Source organism: Mycteria americana, chromosome 22 (assembly GCF_035582795.1).
Source record: "Mycteria americana isolate JAX WOST 10 ecotype Jacksonville Zoo and Gardens chromosome 22, USCA_MyAme_1.0, whole genome shotgun sequence".
Classification (NCBI taxonomy): domain Eukaryota; kingdom Metazoa; phylum Chordata; class Aves; order Ciconiiformes; family Ciconiidae; genus Mycteria; species Mycteria americana.
In genome coordinates, this window is record NC_134386.1 from 2,306,182 (window position 1) to 2,322,906 (window position 16,725).

General features: G+C 42.9%; 1 protein-coding gene across 1 annotated transcript in view; it reads left to right on the top strand.

Annotated features, from left to right (window-relative positions):
• Positions 1–8,711, top strand: part of NPEPPS (aminopeptidase puromycin sensitive) — a 38,660-nt gene extending 29,949 nt beyond the window's left edge. Inside the window, exons 15-23 of the mRNA XM_075522715.1 lie at positions 152–291; positions 1,854–1,988; positions 3,465–3,684; positions 4,306–4,448; positions 5,263–5,319; positions 5,793–5,900; positions 6,170–6,325; positions 6,433–6,480; positions 8,295–8,711. Of these exons, the coding sequence (XP_075378830.1) occupies positions 152–291; positions 1,854–1,988; positions 3,465–3,684; positions 4,306–4,448; positions 5,263–5,319; positions 5,793–5,900; positions 6,170–6,325; positions 6,433–6,480; positions 8,295–8,447 (1,160 nt within the window). The 3' untranslated portion in view covers positions 8,448–8,711. The remainder of the gene's footprint in view (positions 1–151; positions 292–1,853; positions 1,989–3,464; positions 3,685–4,305; positions 4,449–5,262; positions 5,320–5,792; positions 5,901–6,169; positions 6,326–6,432; positions 6,481–8,294) is intronic.
• The last annotated feature ends 8,014 nt before the right edge of the window (positions 8,712–16,725 follow it).

Genomic DNA, 16,725 nt, shown 5'->3' on the forward strand with positions numbered 1-16,725 from the left:
TCCTTCAGGTTTGTGCCTTTTTAAGATTTAAATTTAAGTAGCCTTGCTTAAACTGCTGCTGAAAGTTCTTTGAACATCAGGCAGAGTTTCTCAGTGTTGTATGCATACTTTTTTTTCCTTAGGCCTTCCTTTTTATTGTTTCTTCTTTTAGGGGAGGATTTCCCCATGTGGATGGTCCCCATAAGTATTTGTACAAGTGATGACCCCACCTGTGCCAAAATGCAAATATTGATGGACAAACCAGAGCTCACCTTGGTTTTGAAAGACATCAAACCAGATCAGTGGGTGAAGGTGAGTTGTCACAAAGGAGAACATATTACTGGGAATAAGTTTGATTGTCACTGTAGTGTCCCCTTGCATTTCATTTTTCTCTTCTCTGACCCCCCCCCCTCCCCCCCGCCCCTTGCAATCTTGTATTTCTTATGGAGGGGCCTCTCTATGCTGCTATTGAATATTGGCTCCTCTCTATAATGCTTGCTTAGTGTAGTCCTTTGCCTTCCAAGAGTAGTCTAGACAATGTAAACTTGAACCTTTCAGGAGTCCGAGCCCGGAAGAACAGTGTGCAATTAGAGGCAGCTTTTGAGTTGAAATGTAGTGGCTTTTTTGGTATCCCACGGCAACCGCAGTTTAGTTAAAGTCCATCCTGAGCAAAAATAGTCCTGTTTATCTTTCATTAGTGTGAAGGTTTTCCACTGGCTATCGCCAGACAAGTACAAATCTGCAAGTGAAAAAATTCACTGTTGCGGTCTCCTGCAGACACCAGTCAAACTGAATTTAAAAATTGAAAGACAGGAACTGGCTGGGACTATTGCTCTATGAACCACTGAGGTTGAAGAGTAATTGTTTCTAAGCTGGAGCTGTACTCTGAGAGGTGACTCCGTGAAATAACATTAAGGGTTAGTCTCTTTTTTTAATATTAATCAAATCTTCCTATTTAACGAACAAGGGCATTCCGGCTGTCAGGCCTGCATATTCTCTTGAATCGCCATATCTTATCTGGGTCCTCCCTGGTAATAGAGAGGGGCATGAAAGGAATGAACAACTCTGAAAATGTGCTGTCTACGTGAGGGTAGAGTTTGATATTTCTGCCTGAGAAGGCAACAGTCCAGCTCAGTCCAAGGTGAATTTGTGGGACTGCTGGCTGCAAAGGTTGTCAGTCTGTGAGGTTTTTATTTAGTGCCATAGTCCTGAGGACTGGCAGTTGGACTGACCAAAATCATAGCAGCAACAAAGGGGGTGACTTCCTGATAAGCTCAGCAATGTTTTTGGTTTATGCCAGGTACTGTTGTTCAACCAACCACGATATGTGACCATCTACACTAAAATGCTAGTAGGTAGCAGCGTGTAGCCAGTGTAGTTCATCAAGCTTACTGACCATGACTTGCTTTTACACTGGGCAGAGGTGCTTGCTCTCCTTTCTGAAGAAAATGGTGTTCTCTATCAAAATTGAGTGGAGCAGGTTGTGGGAGAGAGGTTACAAAAGTTAAGATTCCAGCACCTGCAGTCTCCTGCATTTTATCTTCTCAGTGCATGACTACCCTTACTTCAGTTAGGAGTTACCCCTAGAAGAGACGTTTCTCTTTTTTTCTCCTTGCTCCTAGTTTCTCCTAGGCTCCTAGCCTCTGTTTCTTTATGTTAGCGCTCTCTCATCTTCTATACCTCTTAGTAAGCATTTCTTCTTTGAAATCTTAAGTCTTTCTCCCTTACGATTTGTTTTTTCTTTTTATTTAAATGACAGTGACTGACTTCTCTGAGCTGTGATGCTTTCAGAAATTTCTAGTGGTTCAAAAATAAAAAAGCATTTCCTTATTTGTTCCTTACTTTTAATTTTTTACTCTTTTGGTACATTTCAGTTAAACCTTGGAACAGTAGGGTTTTACCGTACTCAGTATAGCCCTGACATGCTGGAGAGTTTAATACCAGCAATCAAAGACCTCTCCCTACCCCCTGTGGACAGGCTTGGCCTGCAGAATGATCTTTTCTCTCTGGTAAGCAACCCTTTGCTATTCTGTCTAATAATGAGAGCTACAGTAACTGTAGAAATCGGTGTCTGAAGAGTCAGTCTCAGTTTCTGGAGGCAAAGTGGGATTTTGCCTTTGGGATTACTGCATACATCTAGCTATTAATTAGCTTGACAAGTTCTAACTTGTATTATAAGACTTAAAACCCTATGGAAGCAGTCTGTCTATAACTCCTGTTGCACTGTTCTCTGTAGGGGTGTATTATACTATAGGTTTTTTTTACAAAATTAAGTGTTTTAAGAACTTGCTTTCTTTTAACTCGTCAAAATAAGGATATTTTAACAATCCCCTCAGTTACTTTATCAAATACTATCAGCACCATGTGCTTTATTCAGTTAGGCTTGTTAAAACTGTTCTCCACTGAAGGGACGTGGCTGTTGGGGATTCTTACTGTTTAAAAGCAAGAGATTACCCCCACAGCAGGTGTTGCTAGCTCTGAACAATTAGTTACTGTACTCTGTATTTCAGATTGCACTTTCTTATTCTTGCTAGTCAGCAAGTATAAGGAAACTTTTAAAAATGTGGGTTTGATACCCTGCCTTGGGTGGGTTTGATACCCTGCTTTGAAGTTACAAGCTTCAAAGCTTGTAACTCTTGTCATGGCTTAGTTGAAGGGGTTTGAAACTGTGGCCTGAGTAATTTCCCAAATATTGCAAGACTAATGGGATAAAAAAATTGAGCAAATAATACACGTAGGAACATTGTGTTAGACTCCTATTTTGGTTTCAGTTTTAATCTTTTTTTGTCATAAGTGAATATAGCTTAGATAATAAAAATTGATCTTCACCTCTTTTCTGGTACCATAAATTATTGGTCTGGTTCCAGATTAACAAAAATTTGAGCAATCAGGTTGGAGATACCTACTGTAGGTATTATCAACTGCACTAAGCATAGAAGTGTTTTTGTGATGCTGTGTAGCAGTTAATATAAAATTTTCCTGGCAGAGGTGGAAAGGCACTACTTGTACTAATTCACAGGAAGCAAAAATTACTTCTGTGGTTTTACACTCTCACTTTAATGAAGAGCAAAAATTAAATCTCTAAATCTTTATGGGTTTTAGTTAAAATAAGGTTTTGGTGGGTGTAGTATCTGGCTGAGAATAACTCTGGGGGTTTGCTTTTTCTTGCCAGCATTGCTGCAATTTTGTTAAGTCACTTAATCTCCTTGTCTGTTTCTTGTTTGCAAAACGTGCTTATAATTATATAGCTGTCTCCTTGTAAAGTGCTTACCTGTGTATAAAAAGCATTGTGTGCCATGAGCAGACAGCTAAGGTGCTTTGACTAGCGTTAACTCACCTTGGCAGAACCCTGCAACAGAGAAAATAGAGTTTATGTGCAGGCTGTGCAAACTGAACGGGGACAACTGTAAAAATAATGTGATGAGCTATTAAACGTCTTAATTCTGTTTGGAAGTAAGATTAATCTGTGTCTTTTCCTCTCCCAGGCCCGAGCTGGAATCATTAGCACTGTAGAGGTTCTAAAAGTCATGGAAGCTTTTGTGAATGAGCCCAATTATACTGTGTGGAGCGACCTCAGCTGTAACCTGGGGATCCTCTCAACTCTCTTGTCCCACACAGACTTCTATGAGGAAATCCAGGTGTTCGTGAAAGATGTCTTTTCACCAATAGGGGAGAGACTGGGATGGGACCCCAAGCCTGGAGAGGGTAGGAAACTTATGCTGTGAAATCCAGTAGTGGTTTTGGAAAACTCATGTGTAAATAAGCCATCAAGATTTTGGGAAAGGGGAGAGAAGGGAGGAAGAGGAATCTGAAGTAGGCATTCAGGGGTATTTTTATACTTAAAACCAGACAAACACAGAATCCCAAAACAACTCTCTGTTATCAGGCACAAATTAAAATGGTAAAACTTTTCCCTACCTGGCCAGTGACAGATAAAAATTCTCTGCTCTAGCTTTGCATCTGTTGGAGTGCATGAAACTTATTAGACTACAAGGATGGAAAGCCATGTACGTGCATGTTTACTTGTCCTAGTCAGTCCTGTTGTAGACGCAAATGGTTAATATTACTGACTTAGCTCAGGTTACGGGCCTAGCCTGTTGTATTTGGGCTGGAATCATCTTCTCCTGACCCTCTTGCCGTAAAAAAAATCAATGTATTCTCCAGTTGGCACCAAAGATAGCAAGAAAAGGTCTAGTTTCTTTAAGTATTCTCAAGCATGTGGAACCATTGTTATACAGGTCTGCCCTGGTCACTCTAGGTGGAAGAGCACTTAATTGCTGAATTGTGTCTCCAAATATTTTTTTTTTCCTCCTACTTACTCATTAGGTCATCTAGATGCCCTTCTGAGAGGTCTGGTCTTGGGCAAACTAGGAAAAGCTGGGCACAAGGCAACATTAGAAGAAGCCCGACGCCGATTTAAGGACCATGTGGAAGGAAAACATATGCTGTCAGCTGATCTGAGGAGTCCTGTAGGTTATTGTAAATTTTGGTTCCCAAAAGACTGTCCCCACTCACTTAGCACTGTGTGCACTGAACTCTTGTATTTCCAAGAATAGGGAGGCTAGAGGAAACCACTGTTAAGGTTTGAGAACAACTGGTTTTGGCAGAGGTGGTGGGAGCTTGGATAAGTCCAGTTATGGAGAAAATGATACTGGGGAGCATGGTACAAACGTCCCTGTGTTTCTTGAATCAAGTAAGCCTCATCTGTTGTGGCCAATACTTAATCGTAACTAATAAGCTCAGCTGTACCCACACTGACTGCCGCAGAACAACTCTGGTCTCTAGATTGTGTTGCTTTTTGGGTTTTGAAAACTGTTCAAGTGCAGTGCTGAACCTGAGCTGACGACTTCTCATTTACATCCATCCGTGACCAGCCTACATCCTCCAGGTTTAAAAGCACTGTGGTAAACCGCAGGGATCATGGAAGAGCTCTGCAGGTGTCAGCTTGGTCCTGCAGAGCACAAAGTCTAACTATGGTGGATATGGATTGAGCGTATGTGCTCAATTCGTATCACTTACTAGCTAGGTGTTGCATGGTACCAGTATTTCTTGTTCTGGTGTTTTGCTGTCGCTGAAATTACCAAAATTAATCTGAAATTGAGGAGGAGGTAAAGGAGTTGATGCATCTTTAAAATCTAGTCTTAAAACATAGAAGGGATCAGCGCTGGTATTTTCCAGATCTATTCACTTGTCTGAAATGTAACCCAAGTATGTAGAAATTGATTGTTGCATTTCTAAAAGTGTGGTTTTTGAAGGACCTTCCTTGTTTATGCTCTGTCTTAGGTATATGTAACTATTTTGAAGCATGGAGATAGTACTACTTTAGACACTATGCTGAAGGTGAGTGCACACTGTTGTTAACACTGCCAGCTTATGCAATGGAAAGCTAAATACTCCACCCTATAAGTTCCTCTAAGATGTAGTGTATCTGCACACAGGCTCAATCCGATGTTTTACAGATGATGTGAACACTAAGGCTTCATTATGGTGTTCCTTGGTCCGTCCGTAGTGTGAAATTGCCACCTAGTGGATTGTTGCATCTCTTATTTTAGAATTATATTTCATTGCTTGGAGGCACAGTCCTACTTGACCTTATATAAACAGTGGTGAAGATCAGTTTATTACTAATGGTACTTTCTGCTGATGAGGTCCGTAATGTGGATGCAGGATGATTCATGAACAAGTTCAATGTGTCGCATACTAGGCTTGAAGACTAATCTAGCAGCTCTAGCGTATACAGGAGGTTCAGTAGTGCTAGGTAAGAAGTCAGCATTTAATACCGTGCGCTAATATTATTCACTTTGGCTTTGAAGCTTCACAAGCAGGCAGACATGCAGGAGGAGAAGAACCGAATTGAACGAGTTCTTGGAGCCATCTCTCAACCAGAACTGATTCAAAAAGTTCTCACCTTTGCACTTTCAGTAAGTTATCAGAAAAGCTGCCGCTTCTTTACTGCTTCCTTACCTCATGAGAATGACAAGCACGTTCGGAGCACTTGGTGATAGAGCACTGTGCTCATACAACGCAGTAGAATTGGAGGAATAGTCTTAACGATTAAGTCTTTGAGTTGTATCTTAAAGTTGGGGGGGGAGAAAGCTATTGTTGACGGATTCAGCATAGAAATGCATAAAGTCAACATGCCGTATTTGTTGAAACAGTCTTGAATACTTGTCTGCATTTTCATCTTCAGGAAGAGGTACGTCCCCAGGACACGGTATCTGTTATTGGTGGAGTAGCTGGAGGCAGCAAGCAGGGAAGGAAAGCTGCTTGGAAATTTGTAAGGGACAATTGGGAGGAACTTTATAATCGATACCAAGGTGGATTCTTAATATCCAGACTAATAAAGGTATGTGCAGGTGTGAGAGAAGTCCTGTTCACATACATGACTAAAACTAAACTGTTATATGTGAAATGCTAAATGCTTACCCTCGGTTAATATTTTTTTTCCTTCAGCTAACAGTGGATGGATTTGCAAATGATAAAATGGCTGCAGAAGTTAAGGTAAGACATTTGAATTAAAGAAGTGACTAACTTAATCTGTGACAAACATAGTGTGCTCTAGAGTGTAGGCACCTGACAGAAGAGCCATGAGTTTCTAGGCAGTTTTTGTTTTTGAACTGTGGCTGTGCCTCTGACTATTTTGACTGTTGCCTAGTCCCTGAATTGCACTGCGTCAGGTTGAGTTATTTTATTGAAATGTCTTAAATTAGCATTTTCACAAAGTAATGTCCAACTTCTAGTGATTTCTATTTCATTAGCTTCACTCATTTGAACTTTTTATAAAATCCAGCACAGTTTGTGACAGTGGTTTTGAGACGCCCCAAAAGACAACCTTTAAAGATAATTCTAGCAAAATTCATAGTTGTTACAACTTCTGTAGTAAGTCGAGGCTTATACCAGCACTTTGTTCTTCCCCAGACTGATATGGCACATTTGGGGCTGACTGCGTTAGCACCCAGAGACTCCTGGGGGAATTAATGTGGCAGAAATTGGCTGAATTCCATACTATAGGTCCAAGTTTTATGAGGTAATTTGTGCTGTGTACTAAGAAGCAAGGCTTTGACACAAAGCAGATTAACGTGTTTGCGAGAGTCTGTCTTGAAGTTGGTGGCTCAAGGTGATGTGATTTCATTACTGGACTCGAGCATCCCCTCTGAAACGCTGATCTTGTTAGCGTTTTAAAAATGTGTGTAGGTTTTATTATTTACTCTTTGCCCGTGCTTTTACAGGGACTCCTTGGAAGAAGAAACTTAAAAATATGGGCCTTAATTACCACTTTCCTGTTAAGAAAACACTCAGGAGGAATTCTTATTTCAAAGATATGCTGAGCCATGAGCTCTATCTGTCTTTTTTTATCATCTAGTGATAAGTGATTTTACAGAGAAATCTTGCACTATAGTTAATTTTTTTCTGAGAGAACACTTTCCAAAACACTTACCAGGACAATCATCCATAACTAAATCATAACTACTTTCCAAGAGAACTTCCTGAGACAGCATACCTAGCTTTTAGCTGAAGTACTTAATGTATCTGAGTCTCGATGTCACCTTGTTGTGTACATTAGCCTGAGGTGATCTGCCAAATACTGGGAAAAGCCTGCTTGTGTGAAGATGGGGGGGTGACTCCCAGCTATGCCAGCTTATTCCACCCTTTAACCAACTCCAACTGTAAAGTGCAAAGTCACAGCAGCTTCTGGTGCAGTTTCTTCAGCTTCAGCTATTTGCAGGGGATCAATATCGTTGATTCTGGAGGAAGAAATGCGAGAATATTCAGCAAAACTCTTGAGTGCTGCTGGTGCTTGGAGGTCGTTATGCAGCTTGGAAAGAGGCCTTGGGTAGAGTGCTAAGAAATCTGATACCTAGACAAATGCTTTTGCAAAATGCAAAATGTCTTCTTCCAAGTATCCAGAAATACACATTTGATTTGCTGCTCATTTGTTGCCTCCCAATGAGAGACTGAATTAATCTCTTCAAGTGCCGCTTGCTGTCCCTGGCAGCAAGGACAAGACAGGACAAGGCAGCGTTTGGGCTAGTTTGTAGAAATGCTACCGTGGCTTTCCTTTAGCAGAGAAATGGAGGCACTTTGCTGTTCCCACTCTGTACTTGGGATTACGCATCTTGCAAACTCAGCAAGCACCCTGCAAATTTTTCAGAGTCTGTGATGTTGGTGGGAGCAGATAGCATGAACTGTAGTCAGATAAAGAACGTAATTCACAAAAGCATTTCTATATAACCTAAGGAATTTGGCGACTTAAAAATATAATCTTGTCTATGCCTGTTTGTACCCTTATGGATGGTTGTCTGCTTTTCATACAGGCCTTCTTTGAGAGTCACCCAGCTCCATCGGCAGAACGCACTGTCCAGCAGTGCTGTGAAAATATTCTGCTGAATGCAGCTTGGCTGAAACGGGACGCCGAGAACATCCACCAATATTTTCTGCAGCGCAAGGCCCCACCAGCCATGGTGTGAATCTGTGCATGCCACTGCTGCAGTCCTGCTGCCGCCTCATGGGGAGAGGGAGGAGCTACCCAACAGCTGATTCATATGCCAAGAATTTGGAGTCTTTTTCTCAAACCAATGGGGATTGGACAATGAATGTAGTTAACTGGTTCCTGCTCACACTCCAGATTTAAATTCTATTAAAATTATCAGCAATTCAGCAAAAAAAAAAAGAGAGAAAAATCTGTAAATATGATAGTAATAAAATAGAGCATAACAAAACTGTGAAACTTCCTCAAGCCTTGTCAGTGGTTAAAATATTTAACACGCCCCTCCTGACACTCTTATTGACAGATGTTCTGTTTTTTACACCCTCCCCCAGCCCTCCCCAAAAAAAGGAAACCAGTGGTTTCTAGGTCAGTGGAATTTTGTGGAGAGTCTGGGGCAAGAATGGGTTAATGCCTCTGAGCGTTGTGAGGAACAGGTCACTCGGAAAGGCAGGTAGCTGGTATAACATAGAGTCTGTGCATCATTCTAAGTGCAAGGTTTTGGGGAGATGTTCCTGCAACCCCCCCCCCCCCCAATCCAAGGATAGTAGGTTCCCTCCCTTTTGTGTTACCTCTCAGCAAAAAGAAAAATGTTCTGTTGCTCTTCGGTTTTTCTCCTTGGTTCCACTTGCTGATGTCCTTCTTAGAGATAATGGAATTGTAAGGAAACATCTTTCATAGCCACATTAAATAAGAGAAAGATTCATGCAATTTATTTTTTTTCTTACTAAATTGCACCCTCAAAATGCATGCAAATGAGGAGATAACTACTGTGTGACTGGTTCTCCTGGCTGCTGTTAGGGCAGGTCTCTTCTATTCAAGACACCGTTACTTGTCTAAAAGATCCAGCTTGTTCAATCTCCTCATGGCCGTAGCAACACTAGCTTTTCGTTCCTTTCTGTGATGTTGATGGTAATTTGATTCAGAAGCCTTAAATTAGTGATGACTGGCGTGATGATGAAGTCTAAGCTGTGTGCCATCATTTACTTCACAAAGCAGCGTGGTCTACTAACCAGACACAACACCCTCTAATACAAAGGTTGGAGTTCCATATATTTTTTTTCTTTAACAGGAATTCATATTTGGTGTGGCTTAACTGTATTTCAGAAGGTCATCAGACTAACTGTCAGACTGCTTCCCTGAAACATTTTTGTGCTATTGTTTAAAAAAAAAAAAAAAAATTTAAAACAGTTGGCGTTAATAAAAATGTCAATGTGAAATTCATGTCCTGATCTTGTGTTCTGTTTGAAGCCTGAAAGTCTTGCTGCTTTCAGAGGACCTAAACCTCTGAGGGAAGAGCAGAGGTCACCTGTCGATGGTGTCTTTAAGAGCCCCAAGGAAACCCTTGTTCTCAGCCTTCTCCTCTTCTGCTATCAGTGCTAGGTCTTAGGGCAGCTGAACGAACACATACCATACTGCTCGTAAGTAGATCTTGTGTAATCTGAATAAAGATTGTAGTCGAGCACTAAAGAACTAACCAGGACAGAATTTGGAAGGTAAAGGAAAGGGAAAATAATTGTGAATAAGCCAATATCTATTAAACAAACACCTGAAAAGTTGAGGGACTCTGCAGGAGGGAATAGTATTGTGCGAATGCTGCTGATGCCAACCACGATGAGCCAGGGCAGGGAGACACACCAGAAATGGGCAAGTTTGTAGTTAGCGGAGGTGCAGTGCTCTTGAACAGTGTCGCAGTGGTTGGTATCCCTAGGGCTAGTGTGGCTACGTGGTCAGAAATGAGACTGAAACAGGAATTCTGTTTGTCCTGAGTCATATCTGTTAACTTGACTAATGTTTTTTCCTGCTGTCAGCACTGCAGAGCCAATGTAATTTCAGAAGAGTAAGCTGGTTTCTCTTCTGCTTCTTGCACATTGACAAAATAACATGCAAAGTTGTGATTCCAGCATGACTGGTGATGTATGAAATGAGAAGTACTGTAGCTGCAAGTTGAGGTGATCTTGTTTTGACTTTAAACAATGCAAATGACATGCAAGCAGTTGAAGGAGAGTCACAAAAATAACAAGCTTGTGGTCAGTGAGCAAACTGAATAGTCTCAGCAGACTGACTAGTCCTAGTCTCTTCTGCATGCAAAGAAAGTAGACTTTAATTCTTCATGAAAGTAAGTTTGGGATTTGTCCACTTAATATGAAATTTTTTTTTTTCCATTGGAGACAAACTGATGCTCAAGAACAGCAAGAGTTATTGTGGATGAGGAAAGAGATGAAATGGGGCTCACGTGATGATTAGCAAGGATATTGCCCGTAAGCATTGAGCGTATTCACTGGGGCTGTTGAGGGTGCAGCGTCCCAGCACACATCAGGGATACCTAAATGATACAGAAGCTAGCTTTGAACAAGGACTCCGCTGTATCTATTCAAGTTAAACACGTTTGAAGATTGATATATTCTTTCTTCCCTCCCAGGCAGTTTCACTGGTTTCTGTGTCAAATCTTAGATAAAGACCTAAACTATGTAGGTAATAGTGGGGTTCTTTATTGCTAGTACAGGCTTATAATGGAGATAAAAGCAATCCAAGGTTTCCCAGCAGCAGTAGGAGGAGTTTGCCTCCATGTCTCTTCTATCACTGTCAGGCGTAATGAGATAGTCCTGCCTGGATGAGTCCTGGTGATTGAGTGATGACAAAAATCTGCATTGATTCTTGCTCACAAAAACATTGGGGTGAAAATCTCCTTCAATGTCTGGAACAGAAAGGTTTTCTTAACGATTAAACTTACTGCATGCACCCACTTTTTCACTGGGAGGGCGATCGGTCACTGGAACAGGCTCCCCAGGGAAGCGGTCAGGGCACCAGGCCTGTCAGAGTTCGAGGAGCGTCTGGGCAATGCTCTTAGTTAAATGGTTTAGTTTTAGGTAGTCCTGCGAGGAGCTGAGAGTTGGACTCAATGATCCTTTATGGGTCCCTTCCAACTTGAGATATTCTATGATTTGTTGTTCCTTTAGCTTATTTTTTTGAAACAGTGCTAGTACCTGACTTCAATCTTGGCGTTTACAAGTAAGTAACCTTGTCCTTTTCCCTTCTGTTTGCCTCCCTATCCCCCCTCCAACAAAACCACAAAACGCTTTCTTTACTGAGCGTCCCCCTGCCTAGGAGGCAGCAGAGTTGTTCCAAAATAAACGACGTGTGTTGCTGTTACCTTGCCCTTCTCTCGTTCTTCACGGTTTCAGGTAAACTTATGGAGACAGTACTTCTTGCAGACCTCACTTCTGGTTTCTCTTGCAGACAGGTTGGCCACGCTGTGTCCAAGGTACTGCCTTGCCACAAAGATGCCCCTTTAAAGAAGTAGGAGCTCGATTCCTGCTGAGGTGGATCATTGGTCTGGTAAAACATGGATTGATACAGCCAGGTTGCAAGTCAGGCTTTTGCCTAGCAAGCTGTCTTACTGCTGCGCCAAAGCTGCTCGCTTGAATTTCAGGTGATCTTCCAGCTCACGTGTGAACTGAGGCAGCGGTTTATGAAGAAAAATGTATCGAAGCAATGTAAATGGCTTGATCTTGAGCAGGGGATGCGCGAGTGATTTGTGCAATGTTCTTTTAGCCTCGAGATTAAAGGGTTAATTCATATTTTAAAATTATTTCTGAAACAACCCCATGCTGCAGATTGTCGGGGGCTTGGAGGAAGGGGGCATAGTTGGTTTTTTACCTGTCCTTTCTTTAAATTGTCTCCCTAACCACCTTGCATTGGTCATGATTCGATGTAGCAGCCTTGGCAAGGTGGATCTTCAGTTTGAGGTGTGTCCTTTTTTTTCCTGTCCCATCGGTTTTAGCTAATTGAATCTGAGTTTTAAGGAAATGTCAACGTGTTCGTTTGTTCGCTTTTCTTAGCAGGGGCAGTAAAAATAATGAAAGTAGTTGAAATGTAGTCGGTGTTGGTTGCGACTGGAAGCTGATACGAAGCCAGTTTGATACTGAGCCAGTATGGAATGGTCAGGCACCTGCACTGTGTTTGGCCCCATGACACCGAAATGCTGAGCTTCAAATAAGCTGGAATTGGAGTTTTTTGACTTGGTTTTAGGAATGCTTATGGTGGGTGGAGGACTGGTGGCCTCCTGCCCTGCCGTTGCTGACGCAGATCCAGTCCTGCCGCTGACACAGCCAGGTTTGCTCGGAAAGTGTCCCCTCCATTTAAAAAATAATAATCGCACGTGTGAACTCTCCAAAGCAATTTGGAAAAGGCGAGTTTCGTAATAACAAAAATATACATTCCTATATATAGTCGTTGCTTTGATATTTGCAAGACTCTTACAGATGGGATAGAGTAATATTTAATCTGTCAGGGAAAAAGGCACAAGCTTGCCAGGCGGATGTGGAATTAGCTGGGAAAGAAAGTTTTGGAATCCGGTTTACTCTCCAAAAATACCCAGATTTCGGACCAAAATTTTATCTAGCATAAGTGGAACTGCAGCATCTGGAAAGACATATTACTTGCTTCCCCAAACGCCAGGCTCTTTTTCCAAACATGCTCGCATTAAGAATATGCTCCATGTTTTAAATTATAGTAAAACTAAGTGGTGTACAGCAAAAAAATAAGCTTGTGAACCCTTTGAAAAACAATAAAAAACCCAGCAAAACCCTAAACTTGACTTTCCAAATCTTTCTCTAACATGTACCTACTTGTTTCTGTACAGGGTCATGAGATGCAGTGAGGTCTCGGTGTTACCCAGCATCAACTGTCCCTGTGATTAGCCGTTATATCGCTGTGTTTCAGAGACTTTACACCCGTGTTCTGTTAAAGGTACCTTAACCCACGCAAAATACCTGTATGAGTGAAAATGCCCTGTGACGGCCGACGGATAAATGAGTCTGGGCCACCAGGATCAGAACAAGGCTCGCGGCAGCGATAGGATTGATACCAACATGAGTGAAGCCCTCGTCTATTGCCGAGCGGATTCTGGTTAGTGAAGGAGGATCACGTGCGGCTTCTCCTTCAGCGACGACGTCAAGATGAGCATCCTTCCAGCCCAGTGAAGGAAGGACCAAGCAGTAACAAGTGATCGAGAATCAGGCTGAGCAGTGGCTGGCTCAGTCACCTCTACTTGGGCTCTTTCAGCCTTTCTTTTTATTACAGGAGAGCTCAATTTGCTGTGCTGAATTTGTGGTATAAGGTTAAAATTATTCATGTTCAAGTGAAAATGCGTGGGGAAAATACACACGTGCCAAAACTCGGAGCCAAAGAGGATAGGGTGCTGTGCTCCACTGTAATCTCGTTCACTGGGTTGATATTGTGGACTCATTAACTTTTCTCTTACAGGGACTCAAATCAGGAAAGAAAAGTGAAGTTATTTTAAGACTGAACATAACCAAAGTGCTTGGAAATTGTTCCCTCTAAGCAAGGAAGACCAGGTGAGTGTCTCTGCTCAGCCTTGTGTAACTTAGTGATCTGTGCCAGCTGGATTTCATCCAGTTTTGATTTGTTTGGTTTTTTGTTTTCTGGGTTTTTTTTTTTTTTTTTCAAAACTGGATTTCATCACCTGACTGTTAGAAAAATGCATCTCCTCTGTGCAGCACGTAGGTCAGCCTTCAGGCTGCTCCGGCAAGGTGAGACAGAGTGCACAGCAATTCACCACGTTGCTCCAATTCAGTGTTAGAGAAATGTTGAGTGTTAAGCAGACTTTTAACGTTTTGCCTCCTACAGAGGAAGGTCTGCACCTGGTGCGTGTGTTGTCCTTTCAGTGCACGTGCTCGTTCGTGTAAATAATCTTATTCTGGATTCCTGTGTTAACTTCTTAAACCCGGCGTCATCTAAACTCTGCTTGATTTATTGTGGTTTCTTAGAGGTTTCCACTGAACTCCAAGCTCTGGATATATACAAAATCACAGATAGTTCCTGTCCCTTGGAATTTATGTAGGATTTTCTGAGAAACCTGAAGGTACTGAGCAGCCTCAATAGACTTGGGAAGAGGAACCTGGTCACCTAGTTCTTGTTTGAACCATTTCACTTGCCAAAATAACCCCCAAGTACCCTGACTGTCCCTAGAGTTGTTCCAAAGGTCAGCAGCTTTTCAGCATTTCTCACCCAGTTTCTGTAGCCAGTTTACGAAAGCAGGAGACGATACGAGCCTCTGTAATGTGAATGCTGAGTATGCCATTTATGGCAATGAGGAGAAAAACAGTGCATCCAGCTCAAGTTTACAGCTCCAGCCCAAGCACTACCAGGCTTTTACATGCATATAAATGACTGTGAGGTTTGTTACCATACTCTGTTGGAATTTTTAATTTTTATATAAATGCTTTTTCAGACTCAATCTTTTTCTTCCATTACCCCAAAGCCAATTTCTTAATACCGACATAAGGTTTTTCATTAAGTTAAACTGGAAGCTAAGTGTTTACAAAAACAAACAAAAACCCAAATATAAGTGCAATAGCCAGAAATCTAAATATAAAAGCTCATGGCCCCATAAAAAGTTTTAAAAGAATGGATTTAACATGTTTCCAAACCAATAAATACCAAGGGGAGCTGACTCCGCAGTCTCGCTTATCCTGATTTTACACTGGGTTTTCGGGCTTTCATTGCTACTGAGGCCAGATTTGTACAAAATTCTTTAATCCTCCTCTCTCTCCCTGGCTTTCCTACGGGAGCAATCCCCCAGGGAAAGTCATCCTGGTCGGCAGCACGGAAGGGTTGTAACGGTCAGCGGAACCGCGCTTGCTGAAGCACTGCGCGCTTCTGGGTCGTGTCCTAGAGCTTAGGGCTGGGGAGGGGAACAGGGAAGCGCGTCGGAGCAGGACAGCGTTAGCTAACGCCAGCAGCAGCGAGGCTCCTCTGTTCCTATCTTGTTCCTCCTTCCCTCTGGGGAGTAGCTGCAAGAGAGTGAATTTCGCCCCATTTCGACCCAAAGGCTGCTCAGTGAGTTGACTTTGATCTCCTAGCAGAGGCGTACTACAGAGCGGCGAAAAGGGCTGTGCGTGAAGCGAACTCCATTCCTTCAGGCTGAATAACGTGTCCGTTCTGTTCCGTGAGTCAAGCTGTAAATAGTAATTGGTCTTAAAGGAGTCAATGATGTGAACTGTTTACAACTCTGCCCATCCGGACTCCTCCGCTGCTGCAGATTTACCAGGGAGCGGCACCCCTCTCTCCCCGCTAGCACCCCGTGCCGTGGTCACGCTGTCTGTGCCTCCGCGTCCTGCGCTCCCTAGGTGTCTTATCTCGGAGATCTCAAAGCTTTGCAGTCGCCAGTGAATGCAGTCCTGGTCCATCTTCCGGAGGTTAGTCTCAGCTTTGTTTTTCCAGCTGGAGTGGCTGAGACAGAGGCAGGTGAGACACCGTAAGAACATGCGGCAAGATGACGGCAGCAGGACAAACAGAATTCAAATCCCGCTGTATGGACGTTTTTTAGCCCTGCTTGTAACTGCATTAAACCTGCCAGCGGGATACTTAGATCTCTGGATGAAGAGTACTCAAGGCACTTTACAAAAGAAGCTGATCCGGATTTGTCCCCATATTAAAATCTGAGACTCAAGACAGAAGAAGTTTTCCGAGAGTCTCCTGCAGGCCGCTGGAAAAGGTAGCGACAGTATCTAGGTCTCCTGAGCCGCAGAGTACCGGTCTGTCCCTGTAACCTGGATTTCTTTAGGGGAACGATGAATCTTTTTTGTGTTGCACAGCTGTGGGTATGAGTCCACTTCCTCAGTAATGAATAAGACCAGTCCTCGGGGGCCAGCACTTGCTTTGCTTGACAGCATTAAGACTTTCCTTAGTCAACAGCTTGCGTGTATGTGGGGAAGAACACAGTAGTAGTGTGGGACAGGAAGGCCTGGAGTCATCAAGAATGAGTTAGACTGCTTTTCCCCGTCTTCCACTTTCAGCTGGACAGGGGAGAGAAGCCTGCCTGGGACTTCAGCCCACGGGAGGAAGCAGCGGCGGCGATGCTGGCCTCTGGAAGCTGCTCCCCCTCTGCCCGTCCGGGCTTGAGGTGGTCACGGAGCACCTGAAGCCGAGAAGGTGCTGTTGTTCTCGGGCGTCACAGACCGTTCTTGCAGCTGGTTGATAAATGCAGTTGTTTGCAACTGAAACGAAGGTGTCCCCGTAGCCGCAGGACTGACTCTGTGTACGCTGCGTGGGGCAGGACGTTTGGATGTTTGTATGGATGTTTTTTAGCCCTGCTTATAACTGCATTAAACCTGCCAGCGTGATACTTAGATGTCTTAGGGCAGGAATGTGAGTGTCAGGACACACTCCTGATGATGTCAACTATTCCCAAGTATTCATAACTCAAAGAGTTTTCCCCTGCTGCAGTCAGCTAC